Source organism: Fringilla coelebs, assembly GCF_963513975.1.
Source record: "Fringilla coelebs genome assembly, chromosome: 3".
In the NCBI taxonomy this organism is placed as follows: domain Eukaryota; kingdom Metazoa; phylum Chordata; class Aves; order Passeriformes; family Fringillidae; genus Fringilla; species Fringilla coelebs.
In genome coordinates this window covers 25,013,861-25,028,494 of record NC_140030.1, presented here as the reverse complement: position 1 = coordinate 25,028,494, position 14,634 = coordinate 25,013,861, and the positions used below count along the sequence as shown (strand labels likewise).

Sequence of the window (14,634 nt, the reverse complement as noted above, 5' to 3'; positions counted from 1 at the left end):
CTTGTTTTTTACTGAGAAAAGCTCCTTTTACTGAGAAGAGCTCCTTCTCAGTTTGCCAGTGGGACTGCTATTTAATGTTCCAGACCTGCAAACTTTTACTACACAGTTATTTTATTTTCTATGTTCATCCTAAAAAGTGTCATCTTGCTTACCTGTATAGGACTGTGTATATGTTCATGATAAAAGCTACCACATTAAATTTATTAATTCCATCCCAGACTCAGCAAGCACTGCTGTATATATAAAGCATCTGATAGCTGTTAAATAAATACCTGCACAGAATGAGCATTACCAAAATTACTGGCTGAGTTGCTACACTTGTTCAGAGAGCTGCTGCTCTGGTCATCATCTTTTTGGGATGGAGCATTTTGACTCCCTTGACTGTGGATTGCAATCAGCAGCTATGATTGAAAGGTTTGGATAGTTTCTCCTGCAGTCAGTAACAGTGACCATTTTCATTTTTTATTAAGCAAAATATTTTTTATCTGAAGCAAAAAGTAATTAGAAGAGGTGGATTATTTCAGACTACATGCATTATTACAGATTGTTGCAGACTGCCTTAATTTCTGGCATACTAGATGCATAACTGCTTTACGCATGGTTATCGAGTGAGTGCAAAATTCAGATGCCTTCAGACTTCTGGAATCTATCAGGTTTATTTGTATGGTTCTTTATTTAAAACAAACAGACAAACAGTTTTCATATCCTAAAATACATTTTCTAGTCTTATCTTATTACTCCGCTGATTCTTGAAAGGAAGTTACTGCTTAACCTTTTATCATTGTGTATTTTGAGTATTTCAACTTTAGGCAGATAAAGCTTGGAAGCTTTCAGAAACACTGTATAACATCCTTGAAGCCAGTTGTATAATGCATTATCATATAATTCCATCATATATTTGGCTGGTTTTGTCTTTCTGCTTGCTTATTTCTGTCTTTAGCTTCCTTTTAACCTAAAGCAGTGAATTAATTAAATTAAATTAAATATTATCCAGGATGCATTTTGATTAAACTATGGAAAATGTATCTATTATTCTTTGAATATTATTTGATCATTAAAGTTTCCCTTGCAGCACAAGAAATGCAGGTTTTTTTGATTGTTAGTTGCTTAAAAAATCTATAACTGGATTATTGTCCTTTGTATTCAATATAGGAGTATAGTTTTTGATATTATTTCCAGGAGTAGGACTGTTCACATGCCCAAGAGGTTGCAGTGCTGGTTCCCCAATTCCCATATTGATCAATGCTTGGTGTCAAGCAATGTTTCCAAAGGGAGTAGCACAAGACTCATGGTGCAGAACACAACCCTGTTCAATCAGCAAAGCTAAAAGCTCATAATCACATCCTGATTACATAGAAAAAACAATGTGTTCTCTTCTCCCACACTCTCCTCCCAAAAATCCATATTGAAAACTTACAAAACTATAACTAACAAGCTGCCTTCTACTATGGTAGAAGAGAAAATTCAGTACAAAAACTCCCATTCAGCTTCCAAGCTATAAATTAAATATAGATCTCTTTTTTCAGTTTAGATCATGACGAGTCAGTGATGATGCTCACCTTGCAAAGTTTCAGCCTTTCTTCCATCTTTCAGAACTCTTCATTTAGGATACTGAAAGACCTAAGGACTGATTGTGAAAAAGAAGTGAATGCAATATGATTTCTAGCAGTTTATATAGTCCAAGTTATGACTGAAATACTTACCTAGAAAAACTTTGAATTGTGCATTAAAAAGAAGAGGGGGAAAAATGCAGTACGGTTCTTTGCCCTGATCTTAAAGGAACACTAAGGTTTAGGATTTAACTGAATGTAATCCAGCCCTGACTGCAGATGATTCTTTTTCTTTCTTACAACAGTAGTCTAGTTAAAATGCCTGCCATATGTTGGTGATATAAAAACATGCTGTGAGATGAATCCCTTTTGCATTCCAGTGAATATCCCTTTCTTAAAATGTACATTGAATTTATGTGTATATGAACAAGAGAATCTGACTTTAAAGCACAGTTTTACCACATATGCAATAGTCATAGCACTTCCAAACCTTAAACAGGATGATTCAGACTTTTTCTTTTTTTTCAGCTGTTTTTTTCAGCTGTTCTTTGAATTAAGTGAACAGCAATATTAATCCAGTGCTTCCGAGACTGCTGGTGCAGCGCTTTGTCCGCTTCCTCAGACATGCTCACAGCAATCCCACTGATGGAGTCCTGGAATTGTTTTAACAGCAGACTGCAGTGTGACTTAAGATGTCTTTTTGGAAGAGGGTTGTATTTTTTCATCTTTAAACAGTTAGTTTCTAAACTGGGATTCCGTTCCAGTGGAGTGGTCTTTTGGGATCTTTCACACACAGCGGGGAATCCTAAAGGGGACAAACAAATTGAGCAGCTGAAAATAAGGCGGAATCTTTCCAAATGAGTCCAACAAAAATAAGATGGAAAGTGCCTGCATTCAATTCCCAATATTTTCAGTGAAAATATGATTTTGTGCTTCTGAATGTGTTTCTCTCCATGCAAAAATTATGGAGCCAGACCTCAGTTTTCACTCATGCAAAGAACTCCTTGAAGACGTAATTCCAGAAATATTTAGGGCTCTGCTTACATAAGTAAGATCTTTTTGTATATGGTTTTGTTTGATTTTAAGAAAATTTTCAAAACTTAAGGACTGAATGTTAATTAAGTTGCAGTTTTGCTTTGTTAGTATTTTAATGTTTGATTTTATGAAAACCAAGCAAAATTGATATTGCAAAATTAGTGCAATATCTGTAATAGACTGCAGCACGTTAAAATTTCAGCTTTCATTGATTTTTTTAAGTGCCAGGAGAAAGAAAAGTGAGGCTTTTTTGTCAATTTTTTATTATCTTTGTTGGCTTCATGTAATATGCAAACAAAAGGACAGGTCTTTACCCTGCACAACTTGTAAGCTGAAAAGTACATCGAGAAAACTATGGGAAGTGGGAAGTCCTCAGAGAGAAGAAAATGTTAGGAAAGGGCTTGACAGAAACTTCATTCATAATTTTAAAATTTTGCTCGTTTGGATTCTGTGGGAGAGTTAGAAAGCAAGTTTTTGATGGATTTGACTTGGTTAGCTATTCCACGTACAGAATGTAGCAGAACTATAATTTTGAAATAAGACTATCTGTGGGATGCTCTTCTTCCATGGCAGTTTTCAAGAATGAATATGGGTTGTCTGGTAAATGGATCCACCTCAGTAGGTCAAAACCTAAAACCTTTTCAGAAGTATGTCCTTTATAGTGTTTGTTCTTGACCCTATTTTATACTCATTCATCTTTACCTCTTGGTGTTTTTCTGTTTCCAATCAGGTATCTAAGCGGCTGTACAGTATGGGCTGTTATGAAATCTCTCTGGGAGATACAATTGGTGTGGGGACACCTGGAAGTATGAAAAAAATGCTGGAAGCTGTTATGAAAGAAATTCCTTTGAGTGCTCTTGCTGTTCACTGTCATGACACGTATGGCCAGGCGTTAGCCAATATCCTCACAGCCATGCAGGTGACTTGGTTTTTTCTTTTATAATATGCAATAATAGTATTCTTATTTAAATTCAATGTGCAATTTTAAAAAATCCTGCCATTAAAGAAATCATTAGAAGAGCAAAATGAAACTCACTAAACTTTAGGAATATTCCCCACACATCGGATTGTCTACTGGTATCATTGCTGTCGCTTTTACCAGGAAATGTCAAACCTTATATATTGATTGCCTTCAGTAATTCTTTTCTGATATCTCAGATTCCAGTTTTCTTAGGAACAGCTGTATGCTTGTTTTCCACTAAACTAAAATTTCCACTTTGTGAATGTGTCTAAAAGTAAAATGGAATAATGCGTAATTACATCTTGATTTCAGATGAATAAATCTAAAATATTGTTAATTATGTACACAGAATAGTCTAGATAATTTTATCACTATTCATATGCCTTCATTATTCTTTTTTGTTTATCAGTTATGCCAACCAAGTAAGGTTAGCAACAACTTTATATCTTATTTAATCAACTTTCAAATTTGTGCCTAAATTATCAGAGTTAATTTCCATAAGAGATTCAGAATAAGACACAATGCAGAAAATAGACTGCAAGTTCTAATGTAGTTTTTGTAAAGATACAACCTTGAGAAATATCTTAAAATGTGTTTGCTTTACTAAGGAGACCTACTTTTACTAAGTGTTACAGAGTCATTAGCTATTTACAAATTGTGGGCCTTTATTCTTCTATTTTATATTTAATGATGTCTTCTGTTTCCATGCAGTTCAGGCAGTCATTTTGAAGGTCAAAGTTTCCTTTTTCTGACTTGTTATTTTGGCAGAGCTCATATTGTGTTATTTAGCCACAATTGTGTTTACAGTGTTAGTGGTATACGCCACAAGAAGGAACAAGGAAAGTTTCAACATGGGAATCCACAGGTATTTGATTAAATAGGGAATGACAAAATCTGGTAAGAAAGGTTCTAGCTTTTACTCACAGCATTCACTATTCACCCTTACTCACTTTTACTGTTACAAATGTGTGTATGTGCCATGGGATAAATAAATTGCTAATTTCACAGTTAGCTTCAGTTGCAGATGCAATAGCTAAAAGCATGTAAACCCCTGAGCATGGGAGGAGTTGGCCATAAAAATACTTGAAGCATTGTTTTTCAAATTCTTCCTTTAAATAATTGCTGTCATGGTGCCTACTAAACAGTGAACAATGGCTATGCTGTGTTAACTCCAGCTTTTGTTGTAAGTGATTCTTTTCTCATGTTTACCTCTTGTTATCTTTTTATTTAGTTCTTAAACCAACTGTGTAAGAGCTAAAGGAAAAAAATAATCTCTTTGGTACCTAATGTGCAGTTTAGGATAATTAACATGCAAATTCAAGAGAGCAAAAGACTTAAAAAGAAATTCCTATGCAACCTTCTCATATTTCTGGGAAGGCAAGGGTGCCTGAGACCCACCAGAAAACTTCCCTCTGTTGTCAAGGTCTCCTAAAGTACACGTCTAAAGGTGCAGTGGTTTTGGCTGAGCTGAACTTGTCATAGAGCTTGCCAAAAGTCCTTGATGAAGCAGGCATTACACAGTCTCTCTGACTGGCTTTGTGCAAGCAGCTCCTTGGCTCACGTAGAAGAAGGTCCCCGGGCTTTTGGATCCTCAAACAGCATCCTCTCTTGTCTCTGGTCAAAAACCTATGGCAGCTAGCAGTGAATTATAACTCCTTCTAAAGCAATGCTCCTTCTAAACAGGGACTCCTAAATTGCAGGTAAGCTGTGGTGAAGTGCTAAAGCTGATGAATTAGAGTGCCCTGGTCACTTCTAGTCCCTGATGTCAGCCTTGCCTGTGCTTTCTTTTCTGCCAAAGATACAGGAAGGGCAGAGCACTGGAATAAAACCCCTTGTCTTCAACTCAGCTGCTGTTTCCTCAGCCAAACTCTTCTCAGACACAATTCCTTTCCCTTCCCCATTTATGGGTCTGCATGACTGACACAATATTTCAGCAAGAGTGAAATGTGTTTGGGGGGTCATAGAAATAATAGGCTACACTAATTGCTTGAAAACAAGTTTAAAGAACATTCAGCAGACAAATCACACTCTTCCTAAGACATTGCTGAACAACCCCAGGCTGAGTACTGTTGTATTGTATATTGTATTTCCTAAGAATTAATGAATGACAGCTGGAAAGCCACAAATCGCTCTGCACTAATTCAGGCATTGCTTCAATGGGAGATCTCCTACGAGTGGAAAGAGTTGCTGGTAATTCAGTAAGTGATTTTTTATACAGATCACATTGTTTCATGCAGGATTATACTACCCAGAATATTTTCTTTTGTTTGGGGCTGATCCAAAGTCATCTAGAACTGACAGGCCGTATCTGTATAAGAAATTAGGAGCGCAGTAGTCTTGCAATTTCAGTATTCAGTTTTATACATGTTGTTTTAGCTAAAGTATAGGTAGTGAAAGATGGAGAGAGATTAGCCAACTTTTAAAGCATAAGTAATTTTTTGAATTGCTGAAGCAAATAATACAGATAGAAAGGAAGTTCATTTTATGAAATAATCTGTGTAAAAATGTGAGTAACATGAAGTGATGCTTCAAAAGAAAACAGTAAACATTTAAAGTAGAAACATGACTGGCTCGTGGTTACATGGCTTAATATAAAACTACCAGAGAATAGAATTTACTAAAAAGACAATTCAGAAGATGGGAAATGATGTGGAGATCTAGTTAGAGGTTATGGTATTTTGAGTAAAATTACATGTGTGCATTAGATAATGTGACAAGCACATAGTGTAGCTAACAGAAATAGTAAAACATTTATAGGAAATTGTTACAGACCTCCAAGGAAGGGTAAAAAGATGGGTCAGGAAACTTCTTTCTGGAGAGGCCCTGGTAAGGTAGGCCTTACCTTATCTAAGATCTACGGAGTTTTGAGTTTCATTGACAATTGACTTCTGTTGTGTGTATGGAATGGGTGTGGAAAGGGAAGTGTTTAATGGAAGTGTTAAAGAACTCTTTTCCTGTAAAACCTGTGTAGTTGCCAGAAATAAATTTTTCTGTCTTTATAACATACATTCAAACAAGAGAAAGAGTATGCTAAGAGGTAAAGAGGATATCTGTCTGGCTGTGATACCTGAATAAAGAACTAACCACATGATTGTACCATAGAATATGATCAAATACAAATTGCTATCCTAATTCATTAAAATGAACTGATCCCTACACTATGAGGATCAAATTCTAACTTAGAGAAAACCATTATAAAACCCTAATGACATAGAAAGACCAAGGACTTCTATCACCTTGTGTAATCATGTTCACCCTATTGGACACAGAGGAATGAGATTGATTACATGCCAAATGAAACTTCATTTTATGAGTTCTGTCTTTTTCCAGAAAACAGGATATTTTTAATATAAAATCTCTGCTTTCGTACTAAAACCAGAATTCAATCAAGCCTTTAGTTAAACTTTCAAGGTTCAGACTGCAAAATCCAGATTTGAGGTTTTTATTACAAACATAATATACCCCCTTTTCAAGAGATTACAATATTTAATAACATTTTATTAAGATACTTGAATTTTAAAGATGAAATAAACTTAAAAGAAAAGTAAATCCAAATAAAAATGGCTGACTGCTGACCTTTTCCCTGCATCACTTAACTAAACTGATTCTAGTCTCTTGGTGTATGCTGGAGATCCTAACTAAACTGCATATTTTTGGGCATCCAGTTTCTTCATGTAGTAAAATCTGGGTTCACTCAAAGGCACTCAGTATTGGCCTGGCTGTTTTAACTGCCAGAAACAGGAGAGGAATCTGAATGTAGGTGCTGAAGTTCATGGTTTATTAATTTACAAGGATCATTTTTTACAGGAATAGAGCTTACAGCAGCCAGCAGCATGAAATGGTAGAGCCTAAGTTAAGCAGCTAACAAAACCCCTGTGTTTAAAATTCCCTCCTCCATGATTTACATGAACTTCCATGCAAAACATCAGATGAGATGAATTTTCCACCCAAAACTATCTCCTGCATGTAACTGTCCATCTTGTCCTTTTTTTTTTAAATTTTTTTTCAAATTCAGGATTTGGTTTTTATAGCTGTTGAACTTGCTTGAAGTCACAAGCTGTCATTGTCATGGCCCCCTTCAGACGCAGGTTAGAGGCCAGCTTGCTGCTGAGATCTCTTGTCCAGGAGCTGCTCGCTGCTAAGGATCCTCAGGACAGGCTCCCTCTCCATCTGGCAGTGGCTTTAAACCTGAAGCTCTAGTGCTTGGCCCTTGCCTTGCAATGGCAGCAATTGCAGCATTGCAATTGCATTTGTGCCATCTGGAGCCTCCCTGGTTCTCCTTCTCATCCTCACCTGCTGGCTTGACTTACTGGCTTACCCCCAGACCTGGCTGATCTTGTCTGATCCTGTTTATTGTGTCCAGACCTGATTCCAGTCTTGAATCTTTGACTCAGCTTCATGGCTTTGTTTTTCTGGTGATGTTGCTGCCACTGCCTGCCAGGCTATGACTCTGGACTCCTTGCTTGCCTTCTTCTATGGAGTTGTCTGTCCTTGCTGCTTTTTAGGACAGTCGAGTCTTTAGAGAAGGGACTGGCAACCAATAACTTGAGCTGTTAGGATGGCTTTTAGTAGCAGGCAGTGAAGTTGGCAGGTCCCATGTGCTTTGATCTTGGAGCTCAGCTGGAGGCTTTGTCTTGCAGAGGCAAGATATTCCTACTCAGTTAAATTCAGAAAGCAATTCCTGGTGTCTGGATGTACACAAAGCCCTAACAATTCTCCATTTGCAGCTCTGATGGTAAATAAAAGGCCCAAGAAAGCCTGCGAAATTGGTGTTGGTGTCTGACAGCACTTAAACATCTCTCTCAGGTGCCAATTACGTTCACTGACATTTTCCTCTTAAGTTTTCAGATCTGCATTTCTGTGACTGACATAAGAGAATATACCTGTATTGCTCATAGTGAAGAATTTCCAAATAAATGCATCATATGTATGATGTATATGTACACTTCTGTACTAGAAAATTCACTGGACATTTGTATCCTGCAGCCAGTTCTTTTAGCTTGGCATATTTTAGTCTGGCACATTTTAGTAGATATCTACAAGGATAAGGGCTCATCCTAGTTTGTCCCAGTGAAGGACTAGTAGTTACAGCTAGAAGCCAAGCAAGTTAGATAGCTGAATAGAAAAGAGGAGTGATTCAATAAAATAATGGTAAAATGGCATGAAAATATGGATGGAAGTGGTGGAAGGCTGAATGGGAAAAAGGCAAATGCACGTGTATAGTTATTCCAGATTAATAGTTTCAGGGTTTCTGTTGGTTATTTATTGCCTTTTTACTGAATTATACATACAAATGTGTATGTAGTCACCAGTTAATCTCTTGATTTGAAAAGAAGCAACAGGATAATTTTCTTCAAGTACAGTTTTATGAAACTATGTTTTAAAAAGTTATAAGCCCAATATCTTTAATTCAGTTTTCACAAGCTTTATGTACTGATCAAGAAAGAACAAGAAACCAAACCCCAAACCAATACTTTATAATTCTTCATTTGTAAGCAACCTTGTCTTTTTATTTCCCTGAAAAGCACAATCATCCAAAGCTATAGTGCAGTACAATGAATTGACACTTCTGTTTTAAGGCAGAGACAACAGATAATTAGCTGTGAAAAAGTGTGAAACCCAGCATGTACTCATTGTGCTAGGAATTCCTCCTGTAATAGTGAATGTGCACTTTTTAGCTGAGGAAGCTGGTCCAGACAGATTTGTCTGTTGCTACACACATCAAAAAAATATTGATTTTGGGGAATTCTGTAGTAACTGACAAAAGGAACTTGTATTGACCTGCCAAAATCCTTGCATCAATAATGCATTAAATGATACTAGTATTTTGGGGGTTTTTCAGCAGTGTGCTGAGGCACTCACTACCGGGCAATTAAATTATTTATATCTGAACTAAATTTTAACAGAGCACAAAATAATCATGACAGTTCAGTTAAAATTTCAACACTGTCTTACAGGCTGTTTTTCTAAGCTAGTAGGGAGATACTGTGTGGAATTAAGGAGGTACAGGAGACAGCAACCATAACATGCATCCTTTCCTAATTTGACATGTCACTGAACTCATGGCTTTTTCTTACTTTTTAAATTTTATTTGTAAATCAGAAATAAGGCTTATCTCTTTTTCTTTGTGAAAAAGGCTTATCTCTTTTACTTTGTGAAAAAAACAGAGGAAGATCATCAGACAATTGCAGATAGTTTTTATGAAGATTTAAAACTTAATTTTTGAAGTTGAAATTTAAAAACAGGATAGATTTCAAGTTTTGTGTAGAATCTACTTTTCAGATTACAAAAGCTAAGGTATGTGAGTGAGCAAATGATCAAAATACTTATGTGCCTAATCAAATTATCTGAACCCTGTAACTTTGCATTTCTTTTATCCTGCACAACCTGGCACTCTGAAGACATTAAGAAGCACAATGTGAGTATAGGAGAAACTTGCCATATGAATATGGATATTGAAAAAAAATTTAATATGCTTGCATCCCCATTTTGAGGAAAGCATAGAAATTGAAAGGCTTCAGCAGACCTGACAAGTTTGTTTTCCTCTGCTGTTTACAAATATATACCAGGAAGCTGCAGAAGACTTAACAGAGATCTCCAGAAACTAATTTCAAGGTTCAGATAGGAAAACATAAAAAAATTCAGCTTGACTGAGAGTAGCTGTACAGAATTCAGGAAGGGCTGGTCATGCTTAAGAATTTTGCTGAAATTCTTCAAGGCAATCACTGCCAAAGAAGACAAAGGATGTACAATGGCCATCATATGCTTTGATTTTTTAGAAAATAATTTGCAGTTTTCTGCATTGGAAGTTCACATTAAGGTGTGGAGGCGTGTAATAAGTGGAAAGTTGGCTAAGTGGCAGGAAGCAAATGGAGTTATGAAACAGAACTTTAAGCTGGAAAGCACCCATCAGCAGAGTTGTGGATATATTGGCTTGTGGATCCTAGGTTTTCCAGCTTAAATGAATAATTTGCAATACTGTAATGCTCACGTTAAGGGTAATTGTTCTAACTTGTAGAAATTATATTTTTTCAAATTTTAGATTTCAGTTGTGAGTAACAGGATAGCTAGCACAATTTGTAAGTGGAAATCTGTGTAATATTCTAAAACATGAAAAAGAAAATGTTTGAGACCAAACATAAGAGAATGGGAATACACAAAATTTTAGGTAAAGCAAAAGACTACTGCAACATGCCTGTTTTTTAAGTAAGGATATTTTTAAGTAAGGGTATTTTTAAGTAAGGGTATTTTAAGTAAGGGTATTTCTATTTTTGGATTTTTCTAAGAATTAAGTTATCCCAGGCACTCACTGGGTATTTTTTGGGTCTGAAAGTATGAACAGTGCTTTTGAATTGTTAGCAAGCTAGGCAAAATGTTGTCAGTAAAATACAATTATTTAGAAAACATTAATTTGCCTTTTTGTTTCTGTTTCCTTTTATTCCCCCTTCCCTGTGGAAATGACATAGCACTTTTAGCTAAACCTAGCAATTAAAAAAGCAGATGTTGGAGACAAAGAAGTACATAATATTGGGAAAGCATGGGAATAGAATTGTTTGAGATTGAAAGCTAACAAGACAGGTGAATAATACTCTGTTTTAAAGCAAATAAGTTAGGGGGAAAATGGCAGGTGAATTATGCAAAATAGCAGACTGCAAAATATTAATTTTCTTCCTCTGAAGAAAACTTAAAAAGAGGGTGTCTACTTTGAGAAAGTAGGTAAAAACCTTGCATTCAATCTAATAATATTGCTACTGTGAGCAGTCAGCTACTTACTATTGTAAATGAAAAAACATACTGCACAAATGGATAAATCAGACTTACATATGGGAAGAAAATGAAAAATGAAAACATGGGTGTTCAGGCTCAAAATCTGACAGGTTTTCCAGTATTTTGTCTTTTTTTTTATTTAATGTTTTTGCCTGTAATATCAGCAAAATAAGTAATTAAGCAAATGAACAGGCAGCACCACTCCTGCTCTTTTCTCAGATCAGTACAAAAGAATTAGCAACCCTAGTTTTACTCGTCTCTTAGATCAGTACAAAAGAATTAGCCACTGCATTTTTATTGCTATCTGCTGCTTTTTGCAGAATGTGCACAGTGTGCAATTTCTGAGGAACTGTAAGTTTTTGACCCCTATCCTTATGCTTCAGAAAAACTTGATAGTCTGAGAGTCCACAAATAAATTAATCCTTACTATTATTAAAACTGTTACAGTATAATTGGGGAAAAAACTAAATGGTAGAGTTTGTTTCAAGGTTCTTACTGTTTGAATATTTTAAGATAGGAAGAGGAATGTGTTTGTTATTGTGTAATGAAATAGCAGTGGGAGTTCCTGAGTTAGATTTGTTTACATGCATATACCAATAGGTAGCCTGTATGTATGGTTTTGTGGGTTTTGGTTTTTATTTGAAATGAAACTTAGCTTACTATAAAGGAATAATGAATAATAGAAATGCACATTGTTTAGCTGCTTGTAATATGCTGTAATATTGGATTTCAGAAGCTTTCAGACCTAGTTACTGAACCAACAAACCTCAAGTTTAAGTCTGTTTCAGGATACTAAGAAAAGAGAGCCTTCATCATGTAGATACAGATTATTCTCATCTTCCAATTACTCACTAGAGCTGACTTGCAACAGTAGACATGACTTTCCTTTGGCTTACAATCAAGCCTCAGCTATCTTCTAAAGGATTTTTAAACATTTGATTTTTACATGCAAATCTATGCATCTTTCTTTGTACCTGCAAATTCATACATATCACTCTATGTCTAAATGGAATATTAATGGAAAATTGTTGCAGCAACTATACAAATAAAATTTTAAGTGTTTTTAGTTTTCTGTCTTAAAAGCAAAGATCATTTCTATACAAATAGTATTGAAGCTGTGTATTTATTAAAAAAAATAATTTGGCCCAAATATTCTTTTTCTGTGCTTGTGTCCTCCTTGCACACTTCTTTTTCTTGGAATGTTGTTTTATTGTACCTTGCCTAATCATGTCTTACGTGCTCTAATTTCTGAATTCCCTATCCTGTAAGTGGTATTCATTTGCACATTTCATTCTGCAGTGAATTTCCAGTAAATTGGAATTTCATTCCAATTTAAGCTTCATGATCATTTTCATTAAATCTAGAACCATTAAACCCATACTGATTTAGTTGAACAGTATCTAAAATACATTTCTAACATTGCTTTCATTACTGTGCATTTTTGTCCTCTCGTGAATGCACTTCTTTCTATGCAAAAATAAGCAGATTCAGAGAATTTACTTTAAATGGTTCTCTGGTCTTCATCAGATTCTGTTCTGCTGCATCTTTAGTTGTCATATCTGGAACTATAGTTTGAAAAAGGGAAAGGAAATAGTATTAATAAGATACTAGTATTAATAAGATTATAAGAAGCTTGCACAGTAGAGCTTGCAAACAAGGCTCACACAAAATTGCATAGAATATAATTTAGATACAAAATTAACAGATTACAGTTGCTTTTTAGGGTAATACTCCACACAGCCTGTTAGTGTCTAAGTCCCCTTCACTTTTTTGCCCTTTGTAATTCCTTTTTGCCATTCTTGGTCTCTGTCAGTGCTTAAGCAGAGTAAATATCCTGCTGGCAGCTCCCTGGCAAGGGGAAAGAATGATGTGAACAGATACCGTGCTCCTGCATTCACCTAACCTGAATGTTTTCCCTGGTACTTATGTTCATTTTTTTTTTTCTCTCTTTCACTGTTTTCCTAGTCATTGTTTGATAGTTTTAAGTCCACAAAGTCAGAGCAACAGTCTCTTTACAGAGCCCCTTTTATCATCCCAACAGCGTCTTGTTTAACTTGACTATTTAAATGGCTAAAAGTCAGCATCATCCAGTTCTAAAGTGGATTGGGCAGCAATCCAGCTCTTTTTGTTAGAGACAGACATTCATTTTTTTGGACTAGAAACAAATTACTTCCAAATGCTGGAAATGTAAGAAGGCTTCAAAAAAAAAAAAAAAAAAAGGGTTTCAGGTGTTTATAGAACAAATTAGTATAAAATAGTTTTCAAAATGCTAGGCCACATTTAAAATAAATATTTAGTACTTTTAGAAGCTGTGAAAATACGGCACTAAAAACCTGAAATCACTGATCCTTAGCATGCATAAGAAGTATGGTGAGGGCACACTGGTGTCACATTCCCCGTGCATATTTCTATTGTGCCTTGGATTGCATGCATAAAAGGTAGGTTTTGGGGTGTTTTTTTGCATGATTGATAGGGACTGGCTGTAGGTTCAATGAGATGACTGCCTGTAGCAATCAGAAATTGAACTCCTAACTGTTATTTTACAACAGTGTTTGATTCCCTTCCTAAAAATGAAAGTCATGATTATCTAGATGACTGGAAAATAAAGAATTTTCATTGGTCTGAAGAGTATTTCTTGTGCCTTATTCAGCATTACATAAGCACTCTTTCATCCACAGAAAGACAAATTAGTTGTCTGCCATTGTTACTTGTCCCTTTTAGTTTTATGGAGTCTTGCTTGTCTCTCCCGCACCTTCCAACTTCCACAACAAATGAAATGGCATTTCCACAAATACAATCCTACACAACTGGCTCATCTCAGAACCCGTCCTTGCAGGTCCATGCCATTCTCCCTTCTCAGCAGCCCTGTCACAACATGCATTTCTCCCTCAATTGCTATCTCATCAGCTGCCATGCTAATTGGAGAGATGAGGTATGTCTCCATAGGGTTTGCATTCCTACATTGCTGTGTCACTCCTTTAAAGGCTCAGCACATCCTGGCCTCTCTGGCACTGTGGCCAGTTGCTATGTAAAGCTTGCATCCCAAAAACCAAAACTCCAGACTGAGCTATGGATGGTCCCTAAAGGGTGCTGGTTCCCAGACTGTGCCAGAAATTGCTTGGTGGAGCTCTGTCTGCCTCAGGGCAAAGCTGTGCCAAGGACAATGCAAGAGTTACACACAGTGGACAATTAAGTCCTGATTCCATTTAGGTTTTTGGTCATATACATGGCCACAAAAGAGCACAACTTCCTGTGCATTAGCTACACAACAGAGAGGGTTTTGCTGTCATTCCTAGTAGAATTTGTGGCATTCCACAAATG

At 36.1% G+C, this 14,634-nt stretch overlaps 1 protein-coding gene across 1 annotated transcript in view; it reads left to right on the top strand.

The window, feature by feature from the left end:
* HMGCLL1 (3-hydroxy-3-methylglutaryl-CoA lyase like 1) overlaps positions 1-14,634 on the top strand; it is a gene marked incomplete at both ends in the record, with an annotated part of 174,807 nt that overhangs the window by 146,170 nt on the left and 14,003 nt on the right. The window contains one exon of the mRNA XM_084202550.1: positions 3,316-3,504. Within this exon, the coding sequence (XP_084058676.1) occupies positions 3,316-3,504 (189 nt within the window). The remainder of the gene's footprint in view (positions 1-3,315; positions 3,505-14,634) is intronic.